The 17,288-nt window shown below is 41.5% G+C and overlaps 1 protein-coding gene across 4 annotated transcripts in view; it reads right to left on the bottom strand.

The window, feature by feature from the left end:
• Positions 1-1,073: 1,073 nt before the first annotated feature.
• MAPK14 (mitogen-activated protein kinase 14) overlaps positions 1,074-17,288 on the bottom strand; it is a 71,676-nt gene continuing 55,461 nt past the window's right edge. Inside the window, exons 9-13 of one of the 4 annotated variants that reach the window (XR_009533636.1) lie at positions 15,995-16,074; positions 9,488-9,566; positions 4,244-4,417; positions 3,970-4,051; positions 3,352-3,437 (exon numbers count right to left, since the gene is read on the bottom strand). Coding sequence is in view for 3 of the 4 variants with exons in the window: in XM_060111268.1 (XP_059967251.1) it covers positions 3,370-3,437; positions 4,244-4,417; positions 9,488-9,566; positions 12,085-12,164 (401 nt within the window). In the remaining variant the exon portion in view is untranslated. Of the gene's footprint in view, positions 3,438-3,969; positions 4,052-4,243; positions 4,418-9,487; positions 9,567-12,084; positions 12,165-15,994; positions 16,075-17,288 lie in introns of those variants that run through there. The other 3 variants (XM_060111268.1, XM_060111267.1, XM_060111269.1) reach the window with 3 other exon arrangements.

The raw sequence follows: 17,288 nt of genomic DNA on the forward strand, positions 1-17,288 counted from the left end.
CACTGAGGACAGAATGAAGACAAGAGCCTGTGCTTGGTTTGCCTTCTATCCCTGCCATCGTTCCCAGCTGCCAGCCAGGGACCAGACAGCACAGGACAAAACCCCCAGCTGCACACTCTCAACATCCTCACAGGCTGGGCCTCACAACCCACCCTGGGACCCCTGTCAGTTGGCATTCCAGGGCCACTGAGGAAGGAAGCACACCAACACAGGCCCTGAGAACAGCTGTGAGACCTCGTGACTCTTTAATCTTGTGATGCAATCCAGTAGTTTTGAAGAATATTGTTGTCAAGGGCCATATGATGAGTCATCAAATACATTTGCTCAAAAGTCTATAAACAATGAACACATATAACCTTCTCCCTACAATTATAAAATAAAAGCATAACTTTCTACAGATAGTCTTGGAATGTCAAAGCTGAAAAGAAGTCAAGCATATTTAAACAAACTTTATGTTTCAGATGAGGAATCTGAAGTCCTAGGCCAGGGGTTGGCAAACTTTTTCTGCAAAGGGTCAGAGAGTAAATAGTTTAGACTTTGTAGGCCATATGGTCTCTGTTGTAACTATTCAACTCTGTTGTAGCACAAAAGCAGTCACAGACAATACATAACGTGTGGTTGTGTTCTGATTCAACATTTATTTATGGGCACTGAAATTTGAGTTTTACATTATTTTTCACATGCTACAAAAATATTCTTCTTTTGACTTCAAGCATTTAAAAAGGTAAAACCCACTTTTAGTGGGCTACACAAACAGGTGGTAGACTGGATTTGGTCCCTGGGCCATAGTATGCTGACCCCTGTCCTAGGCCACTCTGACACCCAAGTGTAGCCTGTAGTGTTATACCTTGTTTATTTGCTCTTTGCTTTGGCCATCCACATCAAAGAGTCTGACCTGCTTAACCATAAAATGTACAAGCAAGGAGCTCTATAAATGTTTTCTACATTTTAGGAGTAATATTAAGATCTGTCAGAAACATATGCCAGGCCACAGTTTCAAGACAATTGATATAATGCTATATTGTGTATTAAATAAAAACAAGAGAAAAATATAATAAATTTGAGAAACTCACTACATTTGAAAAATAGGCTTTATTTTAACCAGTGGTATTGTATGACATCCTATATGGCATAAATGAATACAGCCAAGTTCATGAGTACAAATAAAATAGAATTTTCCCTCATTCTCTCTTTCGTTTTCTGTTCAGAGAAATCAGGAGATGGGAGCATTATGCTCAGAAACCAAGGAGCTCTTCCACAGGCTCCAGCTGAGTCCAGGCTCCTGGCGCATTCAGCCTCTTAACACGTATATGGTCTCATGTGCAAAGACCTCTATGAAAAAAATATTCAGAGCAGAATTTCTGTAGGAAATCACACTAGCATTTACAACAAAACATGGCTGATAAAATTCATCCTGCTGTGGATCACGAGGATTTGAACTGCATATAAAGGAGATGAGGCCTCTGCGTTCATTTTCCTTTAAAGAGGGGGCGAATCCCAGGTGACTCCCGGGTGAGGTGTGATCACCATCAGCTGCCTCCTTCCTTCTCGCTCCAGTCCACTTGGGGGTCCTACCCTGTCCCTCTGGAGTGCAGGTATCACTGCACTGTGACAGAGAAATGGAAACACCTTGGCCCCAGTACAAGATTCTGTCACACAGCCAACACTGGAAGTGGCTCTACACTTTCTTCTTTCACAAAAGGTTTAAATATATGGGCCCTTATGTAGCACAAGATGCCTGAAATTCAGAAAATTATGAAAACAACTCTTCTCCACCCCTGAGGATAGTTCATCTTTATAAAGTTGAAAATACAAAATATTAAAATAATTTGCCCTTTCTCCCCATCAAAAGGAATCATATTCTCAATGGATTCCTGCAATATAGAAAATTCTGAAACAAAATTTATTTCTCCACAAACCAAGACCAAGAAGTCAATGTTAAGCTGCCAAGAAGACCCTTTTCCAAAGAAGGGTGGAAAAGACACCTCATTGCTTTAAAAAAAAAAAAAAGACATATTTAGACAAAGATAGCAAAAGGAGTTTCTGGCCTCATGAGCTTTTATTTTTCACTTTGATTTTCAGCATTTCTTAGCATTGGTTATTGGGAGTGAAGAGAATGACTTGTTCTCCAAAGTCTGAGATATTCCTGGGACAAGCCCTGATCTTTCCTGGTTGACGGCTCCCCCAAAATAGTCTGTTGAAAACCAGATGGCAAGAATGGAAATGCTATACATCCATCTGTTCCATTTCTTCATAGTTTTCACATCAAAAACACCTGGAGTATCACTTGTGTTCAACACCAAATAGCACTGGGGGCTGAAGAGAGGATGACATCACTTGCCCATAGCATCAGCTGAGGTGACGTGGATTCTGAACTACCCACAAGGTCTTCACTGGCAAACTTGCCGGGCACCAGGGCCTCCCGAAGAGAACAGGACAAGCAACCGTGCATGCTCAAATAGCAAGACGTGCAAAACACATCACCACTCTGCTAGGAATAAAGAGCACTGAGAGCAAGAACCAGCTTCTGACTACTGGGGCCAGTACTTAAGAAACCTCTGCACTGAAGGCGGTGGGTATGCAGAGAAATGGCAACAACACCTGGGTGGGGGTGTGGGCGTGAGGGAGGAAAAGAGAGAAGCACATATACGCACGCTCACACATGGTGCCTCCGAAGGCTCCCTGGCCACTTCGGGTTCACAAGTGGCCGTCCAACAACCTGACTACTTGCCTGGCTCAGAACTTCATCCGCTGCACTCTCCTAACCAACTACACTTTCTTCTCTCCTTTTAAGGCACAGACATATTTATAGTTTCAGGTACAGCTGTTGAGTTCTGAGAATCACACTGAGCAAGTTAATCACAGACTAGTGCACAGAAGCCAGTTGGTCCTTTTTGGCTGATGCATCGCTGAGGGACAGCTCCAGGTGTGAAGCAACCAGAAGGTGTGAGCCTTCTCTCTATGCCACTGTGGGATGTGGTCAAGTCTAACCTCCACCGTCAAGGTGGGGCCACAGGAGAGGCCAAAATGGCAAAAGCATGACTGGGGTCTGGGATATTTAATATCTTTCACTTTGCATTTAACAAACCCTACAAGACGGCAGCTCTGGCCCGCCGAGCTGACTCTCACGAGCAAGAGCAAAGCAGAGGCTGCCACAGAGCATCTGTCACTCCACGTAAAGTCACTGTGATAGTTTGCTCATAATCTCTTACCCTCCACGAAGTCAGACACACATAACACACACACACACCCCTTCCACCATGGAGGAAATCTTTGCAACAAGAGGCACTTGAATGATATTTGGAGAGTTCCCATGAAAAGGCCTTCCCCTCACAGTGAAGTGGGATCAACGGAACAGAAACCAGATACTCAAGACTCCATCTCTTCTTGGTCAAGGGGTGGTGGCACAAAGCTGATGACTTCATCGTAGGTCAGGCCTAGAAATTGGGAAGGAAGAGTACGGTGTGAGAGTTTAGACTATTCACTTTGCTGGCAAGCACCCTAACTTCTAAGCTCAAGGTCCTTCCTCCCTGTTCAGGCCGCTGGTTCGATGGGCTACTTCAAATAATTGCCTCATTGCTTGTGTGTAATATCCTAATGGAACATGTGATTACACAGAAGTTCAAGGATACATATAAAAGAACCATTTTTCTTGTTTCTTTCACCATCTAGTGCCTCCTCTTTAAAGCTCTGGAGAAGATGCTCAAGAGTAGCAAAGCAATCCCACACGCTACAGCAACAGATAATCCTGGCTTTTGGGATTTAACTCGAGTTCTGAATTTGTGTTTTATGGAGAGAATATGAGATTGGGCATGGGAGACCTGGGTTCCATTTCTGGCTGCATCCTTAACTATGTCTAAGGTAAGAGATATGATATAAACTCTCTTCGCCCCAATTCTATCAATTGTAAAAATTCCCTATTCCCTACTTAGCTCAGAGAGATGGTATAAATGCAGAAATTCTGAGAACCTCAAAGCTCTATGCAGACGTGAGGGGCTGTGCACAAAATCAGACCAGACAGAAGCATCTCAAAGGTCCAGAGTGTCGACATCTACAACAGACAGTTTCCATCAGAGGAACATACTCATTCTGCATTAGAGACCCTCATTACAAGTTTTAACGAGTTGGATATAACCAGAAAAAATTCCACCACCCCCCAACACAGCTTTTGGATAGTGGTTCACCTAGGAAAGATTTTTAAATCTAAGTTCTCAAGCTAGATGTTCATCCTGCTATGACTTACTTTTCCATTCATCTATAAGGAGGTCCCTGCTTTCGAAAGACTGATCGTAAGGATCAGCCACTGGTTCATCGTCAGGATCATGGTACTGGGCAAAGTAGGCATGTGCAAGGGCTTGGGCTGCTGTAATTCTCTTATCTGAGTCCAATACAAGCATCTTCTCCAGCAAGTCGACAGCTATCAGTACCACAGATTGGAAGGGAAAAAAGAAGAGTTTTTAACACGTTACCAAAAATTTATGCCTTATTAAGCAAACACACTGTTTTGACCCTTCATACCCAAACAAAGAATTCTCCAAAGTATCTGATCTAGGATATATTACTCCTTTCCTCCTTTAAACATATACATGTGTGTGCATGCTTGCATGCGTGTATGGATGGGTGGGTGGATTTTGTATTTTTTAAGAATATATTGGGCCTCCCTGGTGGCGCAGTGGTTAAGAGTCCGCCTGCCGATGCAGGGGATACGGGTTCGTGCCCCGGTCTGGGAGGATCCCATATGCCGCGGAGCGGCTGGGCCCGTGAGCCATGGCCGCTGGGCCTGCGCATCCGGAGCCTGTGCTCCGCAACGGGAGAGGCCACAACAGTGAGAGGCCCGCATACCGCAAAAAGAAAAAAAAAAAAAAAGAATATATTACTGGGACTTCCCTGGTGGTGCAGTGGTTAAGAATCCACCTGCCACTGCAGGGGACATGGGTTCGAGCCCTGGTCCAGGAAGATCCCACATGCCACGGAGCAACGAAGCCCGTGCACCAAAACTACTGAGCCTGAGCTCTAGAGCCCCCGAGCCACACTACTGAAGCCCGTGCGCCTAGAACCCGTTCTCCGCAACAAGAGAAGCCACTGCAATGAGAAGCCCGCGCGCTGCAACTAGAGAAAGCCTGCGCGCGGCAATGAAGACCCAGTGCAGCCATAAACAAACAAACAAACAAACAAACAAACCCGCCAAAAAACTAGAGAAGAATATATTAGTAAAGAAGAATTTTAAAAAGTAACAGATTGTGTTTGAACAAGCTTTTGTGGAATGTCAGTGTCAAACTGCTACCGCTATGGTCAAAATGTCAGAATGAAAGCCCATAACTAAAGTAATCTACAAGAGGTAAGTAGGGCCGGTTCCTTACTGTTTTGTCCCTTCTGTTTATTTACTAACATAAGGCAAGTGAATATTCATCTAATGGGTCTAATGAACAAATTGAGGATTTTTTATGGGTGTGTGGATGAGACGTGGTATTTGGATAAAATCATTATGAGCAATTTCAGTATACAAAATAATAGGACAGTGAATAGTCAGTCATATGCCCACCACCAACAATTAACCTTCTGTATTTCTTTACCTATATATACATATATTTTTTGCCAAACCATTTTAAAATAAAATTACAGACGTGAAACTTTACCTCTAAATATTTCAGCATACAGATTAGCTTCCTACACAATCATAAAACTGTTATTACATATGACAAATATATAATTCCCAAATATCATCTAAAATCCAGTACATGTTAAAATTTCAATTACCCTAAAGTTGTTTTTTATACCTAGTTTGTTCAAACCAGGATCCAGTTAAGGGCCATGCAATGCATTAGATTGAGTTTCCTTAGTCTCGAAATAATCCCCCCACTTCTAACCCCTATTTTTTCCTAACTTGACCTGAAAATACCCACCCCCAGTTGTCTTGTGCTCTCGTGTACTTACACCCTTGTTTTCCTCTATTCCTTGTATTTCCTGAACCCTGTTAGATCTGAAAATTTGGTAAGAACTGGGTTATAAATATTTTTGGAAAGAATATTTCATAGGTGATGCTATGTACTTAATGGTACATGAAAGCCATTTGTCCCATTAATAATGATGCTAAATTTGATCACTGGGTTAAGATGTTTCTTTTTTGCCCCAAGAAAGTACCCTGTGGGACACAGTTTCTTTCACTTACAGCTTTCAGCATCCATTGATTTTTCCTTCTCAGCAACTATTTCATTAGGGGGTCACAAAACAGTGGGTTTTGTTTTTTTTTTCTAACTCTTACAAATGAGGATGTTTTGAGTTTCAGAACGGTGGCACTTGGGAGGACAAATAGTGACATTTCGACAGTTATCACTTTGGTGTAACAAAGGCATTTGAGGCTTTGCAAATTATCGATGTCTCCTTAAATGTGGAAGGGGGCAGGGATGGGTAGTGAAGGGGAGGACTGTTTCCCGAAGAGATCCATGCTGCACACACTGGAGGATGTGAAAGACGCCTGTCCCGCAGCCTCAATTCCAGAGTAATCCAAAGGAGAAATGTGGGTTTCAGAGGAATACAGGGACAAAGTGAACATTTATGTGTCAAGTTCACAAGTTTACACTTTAAAGCATTGGGAAAATTGCCTAGATATACGTTCTTCTTCTCTACTTAGAAAAAATAACCTTATTAGGTGTTGTTTGGGTCATATGATGAGTCTTTGCCACCCCAGGGTAAAAAGAACCATGTCCTTATAACCAATACCTTGATAAAAAATAAGATCAAGGTTAAGAAAAAGATTCCTCTAAGATCTTGACAGATACAAATACACACACTCCATCAAAGGGCAATTTAAGTTTTACTTCATGTTTTGAGGATAATGGTGAAACATGAAGTCAGTAATGGACAAAATAGAGCTGTCAATATTTACAGTGTTAGTATATTCCTTCTCGGTTAATATGCTGGGCACAAGTTCCTGGTCAGTAACACCATGTTCTGCCTGCAAGAAGAGACTCTTTATATGACATCACTGGGCAGTGGACTGATAGGTCTGTTTAAATTCTGAGAACTGCCGTGCTGAGCAGTAGATGACTCAAAGCCTCCTTCAACTCACTAGCAGCCTGCAATACTAAGTGGTATCCAGTTCTTTAGAATGCTTAAATGTCATGATTCCAGAGAAGGGGGACACCTATCAGGGTAGATGTGACCCAAATAAACTGCTGGGACACACACATATTCCCCCTTCCTTGGAAAAATGAATTAACAAATCTCTTTGAGTCAGCCATCAGGAAGTCAAACAGTAAGCATTGCCATGTCAAAACGTGAGCTGATATGATGAAAGAACTCATAACAGAATGACAGACAGGGAAGCGACCAGCATACAACATAATTTCCCAACATCCTACCGTACTTATGACTCAGAGAGAGCTTCTCACAGACCCTTGAACTAGATAACACAGTATAAACAAATCATACAAAGCCAACCAGAGCATACCAGGGCAGATGCAAACCCAAGCCAACCCCGGCAGAGTTCTGTATACCCCTGATGAGTTTGTGGATTTATTCTCAGATGTGAGAGCGATCCAGCTGAGACCTGACATACTCTCCATCTCCAAGGCCGACATGGACTCATCTATAGCTGCCTAACACTTCAGAGTGCGAGCAACTCTGCTATGGTAAGAATTATCACAGTAACACTAACCTGCCCTCAAACAATCACCGTGGATGAAGTACTTAAACAAGTAAAGCCGCTTGGCCTTCACTCCAACTTCTAAAGAGGCTGGTACGGGTGTCAGCTCTCAGAAGGATAAAGCTAAACCTGAAGCCCGGCTGCTGGGACCCTTAAGCAGAGGGATGACCAAAACTGAGATTTAAAAACATACTACTAAGGGACTTCCCTGGTGGCACAGTGGTTAAGAAGAATCCGCCTGCCAATGCAGGGGACACGGGTTCAAGCCCTGGCCTGGGAAGATCCCACATGCCGCAGGGAGCAACCAAGCCCATGCACCACAACTACTGAGCCTGTGCTCTAGAGCCCGCGAGCTGCAACTACTGAGCCCGTGCGCCGCAACTACTGAAGCCTGCACGCCTACAGCCCGTGCCCTGCAACAAGAGAAGCCACCACAATGAGAAGCCCACACACCACAACAAAGAGTAGCCCCTGCTCGCCGCAACTAGAGAAAGCAAGCACGCAGCAACGAAGACCCAACACAGCCAAAAATAAATAAATAAAATTTAAAAAACAACAACAACAACAAAAAAACATACTACTAAGATACAATCTTCAGAAAAGTAAGAAGGTTGATTGTACTATTATCACAGCATTGCTCCCCTCCTGTCATAGGGAGGTCCTGGTCTGATTTTTCCGTGTCTGTCATTAAATAGCACTGTCCCCTGTCTTCTCCTAGCATCAGGGAATTAGAGCCTCAGGCAATAACACTTTGGGGGACCAAAAAAAGTATACATCAGCCCCCGGTTTTAAGGAACAAAGCAACTCTTTTTTTTAGCCAAGGCAGTACACATCCTGCAGCTGCCACTGTTACATCCCTTTGCCAAAGATCCTGGAAGTGATGGTGGCAGGAAGGAATATGGAGCCATTCCTTAAAGTCTGGGGTGGCAAATTAGCTTCGCAAAGAGAGAATGGTTAAGTCTCTAAGGGCAAAACAAGAAGAGGGGGAGGGAAAAGTACCTGAGGATGACGGGACCTGTAGGTAGAGCAGGGCACACTGCAGGGAGCGCCTGGGTGGGTCTACTAACCACCATCTGTGCTTCGGTTGTTTTCTCCCTCAGTGAGGCACACCGCAGAACAACAGCAGTGGGCTTCCCTGGTGGTGCAGTGGTTAAGAATCCGCCTGCCAATGCAGGGGACACGGGTTTGAGCCCTGGTCCGGGAAGATCCCACATGCCGCGGAGCAACTAAGCCCGTGCGCCACAACTACTGAGCCCACGCGCCACAACTACTGAGGCTGCATGCCACAACTACTGAAGCCCGCGGGCCTAGAGCTCATGCTCCACAACAAGAGAGGCCATCGCAATGAGAAGCCTGCACTCTGCAACGAAGAGCAGCCCCTGCTCGCTGCAACTAGAGAAAGTCCGTGTGCAACAACGAAGAGCCAACGCAGCCAAAATAAATTAAATAAATACATAAATAAATTTATTTTTTTAAAAAACCCCAACAGCAGTGGTGAATGACTCACAGGCTTTTCTCTGTTCCTCTTTCTTCCTGTATCCCTCAGTCTGTTCTCCTAGTGCTCCCATTACATCCTCTCCTTTCCTCACTGTCCCAGCCTATTTCCCCCATCAAATTCTGTGATCATATAAATATATAAGCATGTCATGAGACTGAAAAAAAAAACACCTGACAATACAAACACGGATAATAAATGGCATTATTTACCTCCTTCCAAGATTTAATTAATGGTACGATATTTAGTCAAAAGGAAAAACTTTTCTTCAAATCCCTAACTTATGTCATAACCAATATTGAATATATTGATATTGAACCCATTAGATGAGGATATGGTCAACTTACCCAAGGGATTGGCACCAATAAATACATTTGCAAAGTTCATCTTTGGCATCTGGGTCAAAGACTGAATGTAGTTTCTTGCCTGTAAAACAGAGGGTTTTCAAAATGGCTTTGTTCAGTATTATTGCTGCTCTCAGAGTCTGGGTCGTGTCAAAGAACGAGTGTTAACTGACAGGGTCTGCTAGCTTCAATGTTTATGAATGTCACTGACATTCTTTAAATACTTCTCTCTTACTGCCATCCTAACCTCCTGATTTACGATCAGCACCTTTATTTACTCCTGCTATCACTCACAGTTAAATTTCAAGTGAACAAAAATGCGAACCAATTAAGTTCCCTTTCATTAGCATTCTGGTCACAGCATCAGAAGTTTAAAAAGATATCTAAGAAGTAGACCTTTCTGAGACAGCCTTCCTAAAAAAGCTGCAGTTGGCATAGGGATTGGTATTCCCAAAGAAAGTCTAGGATCAACCGTCTTTTGATGGTGCTGATCTCAGTAGGTACCCTTAGTATATGAAAAGGATATCAGTATTAAGCCTTGCTAACAAAATATTCATGGTGACAAGAAAGTAAACGTAAGCGTTATATATATTATTCTAAGAGGTTCAAACACATTTTAAAAATACTAAACCAATTTAATAAGAGTAATAAAGAATAGTGGATAAGTTACACAGCCTAGGCAGAAATCCTTCCCCTCACCTATAAGATACATCTTCTTGGGCAAGTCTTAACTAGCATATCAATTACCTCATCTGTAAAATATTAGTATTACTATTAGATATTAGTATTTGGCTTGCCTATACCATATGGTTATTGTGATACTCAAGCAAGATAAAACTCATGAGAGCTTCCAACTAAAATTTTGACACACAAAAATTTATATACCAATATAGGTTTTATAAGTTTGATCCTTGGGGTGGGACAGGCCTGAGTTTGGATCTTGACCTTACCACTTTGGGTAAATTACTTATTCTCTTTAAGTCTTCAGTTCTTCATCTATAAAACAGGGTTAGTAACAGTGCCTACCTCACAGGGCTGGAGTGAGGACTAGCGATAACAAAGCAGTACCTCCTTAGTGTGGTACTTGGTTCAGAGGGAGAGCTCAAATAAACATTAGCTGCTATCACTGTTGCCTTTAGAAAGGAAAGCTTGACAATTTCTGGACTTCATTCTAAGGAACTTAAGGTGCTAATAAATACTTTCAAGGACTGACAGCTCTAATCAAGGCAAAACCAAACACTGGTCTTGAGAATAATCATATAAACACAAATGTAACTCATAAATGTGTGTTTCAGATATTAGGTATTAAAGTAAGTTTATGACCTTCCCTGTTTCAAAGAATAAATCCCACTATCAGTCCATCTGAGTAGCTAAGGTAAAACTTCTTTAAAGATATGCATGTATAGTTATGTATGTACGTATATACACACACATACAAGGTTAGAAAAAGTTCTAGCTGCTAGGGCAACTTCACCTTTTTAAAATTTATATATATATATATATATAAATTATACCTATAATATTAATACATATAATACAATATTATATTAGTTTCAGGTATATAACAGTGATTCAAATTTTTATAGATTATATTCCATTTAGAGTTATTTATAAAATATTGGCTATATTTCCTGTGCTGTATAACCTATCCTTGTAGCTTATTTCATACATAGTAGTTTGTACCTCTTAATAACTTCACATTCTTAGTCATTGTATGCAGAGCAAGCAGGAGAGGCCCACTTTGAAAAGCAGCTGAGAATCTTTCTGATTTGAAAAGAAAACTCTAGGAATTGAATTATCGACATGCCTGTTATCCCTTCCTACTTGAGCATGTAGATAAAAGAATGAAGGGAAAACAGAGTTAAGAGACCTGTCTCATGCAGAGAACAATCTTCCCTATAAGATAAATAAAAAGACTACCTTTTGTGTATATAATAATAAATAAAGCTGTGTTGCCAACCTGATTCCCCAAAAGATTAAGGGCACCTTAGAAAGAAGTGCCCCAATCATCTCTGATGATAAAACCAGAGTTAGATTAAGTAGTTAAGCATTGGTAAAAAAGGCACCTAACCCTATCTAAGTGTTCAAATTTATTTTATATTATTTGCGTATCTTCTTTTAAATGTAGTACTTGCTAGCATTAGACATTTTTTAGGTTTGTTTGTCTTTTCTTTTTAAATGAAGACTCTTCTTTTGGTCATTAAAAAAATGGATGAATAGGAAAGGATGTTAATGGCCTTAAGTTAATACACCTCCAGCTGAAAATCATTAGATGGTAGCATACCCTGACTGTAGGCATAGAATACTAGGAAAACACGAACTTCCTCTTGAGCACTAAATTCATAAAACTCAAATATAAAAGTAACATCATTTTCTAAGTACAAGCCTGTAAATTATATTCTCAGTTCACAGGATTGGGTGACGTTTTATCCCAAATGTCAACATTCTGTAATAGCACACAGGCAGTCTTTGCCTTAGTAGCCCTCAAGGCACATGCAAGCATTCAGTGACATTGAAAACTGTGTTGGTTATACAGTGGCAATAAAATGAGAATGCGGCCCTCTGAATTAGATATCCCTGCACAGTCTATTTGTTCTCACCTCATGGCTTGGCATCCTGTTAATGAGATAAGCAGGGGGAGTCCCCGTCAGACGCATAATCTGCTGAAGCTGGTTAATATCTTAGATGCCTAGTCAAGGGCATTGTTAAGCATACAATGCGAAAAATAACTTTCAACTCAAGTTTTAAAAAAGGCCAAAAAGCCACCCCCAAACAAACAAATAGCCTACTTCCACCCATCCCACCCACCCCAGGCCAGAGCCCAAGGCTGCATGTGAAATCATGCTTCTGTGAATGGCATGAGAGTTAGTAGGCATGTGGCCAGTGACTGGCCATGCGGAGAACAAAAACTTTCTTTTGGTTTTAGCATCATCTTTAACATTAAATATTTAGGCTCCCTGGAAAGAGACTGCCCCTTGGATCCAGGATGCCAGCCAGAGAACTGTTTTCAAGTACTGATGGCCAAAACGTGTTTGCTTGTGGGGTAAATGGAGGGGATTCAGAAAATTCTGACTCAACTTTGGATATAATAAAATGTCCAATATATCCATTTAAGGTAGAGGTTAAATTCTTGTGGCACAGGTTCAGGTGATTCTCCAAAATACCACCCCTCCTAAGGTAAGACCAAGGTGGTATGTGGGTTGATAAGCAGTGCCAAGTTTCAAAGACAGTAGTTAGTGATACATTTAAAATACATGCCACAAACACACAATGGTAAGTGACAGGGAGATGGGGGGAAAGTTAGAAGCTAATGACAGAGACAAAACAGAAGTCACAAGCTGCTGACAGTATTACAGCATGCCACAATGATTTCTCCCACAAGTCTCTTTAACAGGTGAACAGACTGACTTTTGCTTAACAAACATCCTGGAGGAAGTTGGCAAAACACTCTGCAAGTATCTGACAAAAGCAGCACTATGAGGCCTTCCAAATGTATGCGCACGTAGGTAGGTTGTACTCTAAACTTCTCTCATCTAGCTGTCCCATCAATTTTAACACAAACACTACAAGAATTGTGAGTTTATCATGTGTTGCTTATTAAAGTAGAGTGATGGGATTTTTAAAATCCTCAACACAGTTCAATAAAAGCCTTTTCATATTCCCTTTGCTGTTACCTATTAATTCTCTCCTTCTGTTGTAGCATCATTTTCAATAAGTACCTGAATCAAGTAATTTCACTTCTTTGTGGCTTCCCTCAATGATTTTTCCACTTTAGCTCATTCTCTGAACTCAGATTCCCTAGTGTTCAGATGACTATAAACACATGTTCAAGGCTGGCTATTAGGAAAGAGCTGGGGCCATGAGCTCCACCCTGCCGTTCATGCTCCCTGGCCCAAAGACAGAAGCCAGCAAATTCAAAAGGTGGTATGAAGTTCTTTTAACATTCTCAATAAAGTTTAGATTTACCTCTACATAAATTACATAACAAACTACTTTGCATGCCAAGAGAAAGAACAAAAGGAGGTCAATAAGTAAACCAGAAATAGGAATACCAGCTGGCTTTTAAATGTTAAAATCCTGTCACCTTTCTCTTCTTTCTTGTGAACAATAACTTGGCCTGCACATTTTCGGTTTTTTTTTTTTGTCTCCGTTAGTCAAATAGGTTATTATATCCCCTTTTTGTCAGGAAGTTAGGAAGAAAATATTTCCAGAGAAAAATGTGAGAGTGAGTCAGTGAAAGGGCTTTTGCTTTCTTAATATGATTTTTTTTTTGTCCTTTCACTGATTAGTATAGGTATTGGGTCACCAACAAAAAAAATTCTCTCTCCTTACATCTATCGTGACCCATTTATCCCCCTTCTCATGGCACGTGCTAACTTGTTCTCAATCAGCCCATCTATTACTGCACTCTCTTACTCAGAATGTCCTATTATTTATTGACTGAATTCCATCAATCAATAAATAATGGCATCACTTCTTCACTACTTTTCAGGAGTAACGAAAATAGCCATTGGCTTTCTCTGTTTACTACATTCCTCCACTAATGAATTTTTTAAATTCACTTTGAAAAGCTTTAAACCATTTTATTCACCTGGCTTTGTTATTTATGCATCATGTGTTCCACGAATCATGTGCTTCTAAGATAAACTAGTACTTGAGCAGTATCACTAACATCAAATTCATCTTGTCTACCCTTTTCAGTGTTTAAATTACTTTTATGCACTAGCCGTAACTATGCAGGAGAAAAAAAACACATTTTCTTATTTCTATACTCAATACAATATTACTTAAGCTCTGTATTCTGATACTCAACTTTATTATGCCCAACTCTATACTAGAGCTGTTGAAATGTTTGATGTGCCCTATATCACATAAAATAAAGACATTTCATTATTAGGTCAGGCACTTAGTGTTGTTTCTTTCTTTAAAAAAAAAAGATGGATTAATGACAAACACGATCATTTTACCCACACTTTTTCTTTTAGAAATTCTTGTGACTAACAGCACATACCTATAGGGCAGATGGCTGAGGGTGGGCGAGGAGACTGAGAAGGAGCTGCTAGTGGCCACCCTCAGACAGGGAATGCATTTGCTATCTCAGTCTCATGAGCACTATTCATTAATAAACAGTTCCTCCCCAACCCCACTCCCCCTTGCCCCATGTCCTCTCTATTAGCCAATCTTTCTAAGCAAATGCATGTAAGACAAAAAAGCACCATCTTCTCTAAACATCATCCCATATCTTCTTTGATTCACTCCAACCCAGCTTTCTGCATTTCATAAAGCAAAAGAAAACACTCCTTCAGGCTGACACTGTGGTTGATAACTCTGACAACGACTTTCAAAACAGTGTGCAATCGTGAGATTAAAGTTTAGAACACATTATCAGAACATCTGGGATGTATGCTCAGCTCTGTCAAGTGACTCAGTGCGTGACTTGGGCAAGTCACAGTCTTTCTGTACTTTTGCTTCCTCATCTCAAATGAAAACAAATTAAAAGCCTGCCTCTGGCTACCCAGCAGTCTTTCCAATTGGGCAAAGGGACCCCTTCAGTCAGAAACGCTGGGAGGAGAATCCAGAAAGGCACAACTGGAACTTGGCTCCACAGCTCTTTTTCCCTTTTATCCAACTGCCTGGCAGCAGACAGAAGGGAAAGGGGAGAAAGACTGGGCTTTCATGATTTCTCTCACGCCTCTGGCCCAAGAAAATGACCAACAGCAGGAAATGAGAGCCAAAGTAAGCCAGAGTCATATTCCCATGGCTTCTCTCTAAATGCCTGCTTAGAAGCAGGAAGGCATTAGCTCCAAAGCTTTTTCTCAGGTTACTCAAACTTGTAATTACAAAGGCAGGCTGTGGGAGAAGGATTTACAACCCTACTCCTGTGTATCTGAGGTGTCAGGAGTGGGGCTGTTACCTCTGATGGTCTGGAGACTGGGTAGAGAGGGACCCCTGTGGGGGATAACACCTTACACAAGATGTGTGAGTTGTCTATTCTAAAATAATAAAAAGAAAGTAACTTCTGGAAAAGGGCAAGAGAGTGCAGATAATGCACATTTCATTCTTTTAGTGATAAAGCTAGACTAATACATGGTGAGGCTCATGCTCTGAGGATAAACACTAACCAAAAAGTGAAAGGAGCCCTTGAGTATATGTGAAACTTTGAGAAAGATGAAGTCAGGGCTGGAGAGTGCAGACAACAAATTTTCCGTTAATCTCTTGGAATGAATTAGAATCTCAGATCTCATTACTGGCATACTACTGCCCAATACAAGCTCCTATGCTCTAGTATTACATACCCAGACAGAGAGAAAACAAAACACACCCATGCATGTGAGCAGGCATGTACACACAGACACACACACACACACACACACACCCTTCATCTCGGAAGTCAGCACACAAAGGGCATATGTGCTTACAAACATACCCGGGTCAAAGTACAGACTGACAGAAGGCAAGTGGCAGAGGCTCCCAACAGGGCAGATTATTACAATCAAAGCAACAACTCACAGACTCTGAGGAGATTTTCTTCAAAAGCTCAGCCCCTGGGGTTCCAACGAGTCTTAAAATGAGCTTCAACTGATCAATATCTAATGGTGGACTATAAAGGAAAATGTTGGGACAAAATAAAAATGAAAAACAAACAACAAACAAAACAAAACAAACAAAATACCCCAATAACAAAAATTAAAAACCCCAAACCAAGCCAAAATGGTGAATTCATCTAGGTCAAGCCTTCTGCAGGACGGTCACTTCAAGTAGAACATGCTCCTCCTGTACAAAGATTCAAAATGCGACCACACACATATCCAACTTATACTCATTTTATGCTTCTGTCAACATCCCCTATCAGTAAAGTGAAGCAACTATAGATGGGTACTTAGATGCCAAAGACGGCATGTGAAAACACAAAAGCATCACTCAGTCCATATGCTCAGCCCACACCTACCTCCTTACCGTCCACCAAAGCACCAGTAGCCAGTCAAGCAAAGAGCACCGGTCAGCAGAAGGCCACAGAGAAGAAAGAAGCAGAGAGCATAGGAGCTAGGGATGTACAAGCCTACCTGCGAATATTCCCCTAAGGCTTGATGTAAGGAGCCTGTAATACGACAGGGGCCTGGGAACCTCCCGGGGCCTAACCACTTGAGATGTCCTCCAGAAAACCTCTCTGTCCACACTGACTATGGTAAGCAGAGAACGGTGAGCAACAGTCAGCCAGCAGAGGGCCCCTCCACCTCACTGCATCTGCACAGCGCCATAATAACATAGAGCATATGAGGCTTCAACTTTATAACTGCATTAACAAACCTCACGCATCCCCAGAGCTCTAAATAATAGGCCACAATGCCCAGACCTTTATTGTGGCAGCCAACTCTTCTGTGCATATTCACTACGTATGTACATGTATTGACCAGAAGACAGAAACTTTCCATTTATTCTTACTGCTTTTAGCCTTGCCTAAGAAGCTAAAAGGAGAGCAAAAAAAAATCTTATAAAATAGCTTTCAATATTCTCTATGAAAATTTGAATAGCTTATCCAAGTCTATATTGACATTCAGAGGGAAAAGGAGGAGAGGGTGACTATCTTCTGATTCCTGTCAAAAAAAAAAACCTGTCAGGTTTTTTGCATGATTAGATCCTTCTCAACTTCAATTGTCAGCTTGAACTTCACCTCCTCAGAGAGGCTTCCCCCAACACTCTATGGAAGAAGCACTGCCCTCCCTGTTATTCTCCATCTCAGCACAGTGCTTGATAACGTCACAGGGCTCGTCACAATCTATAATTGCTTAGTTTGCTTATTGTC

Source organism: Mesoplodon densirostris, chromosome 10, assembly GCF_025265405.1.
Source record: "Mesoplodon densirostris isolate mMesDen1 chromosome 10, mMesDen1 primary haplotype, whole genome shotgun sequence".
NCBI classification, from domain to species: Eukaryota; Metazoa; Chordata; class Mammalia; order Artiodactyla; family Ziphiidae; genus Mesoplodon; species Mesoplodon densirostris.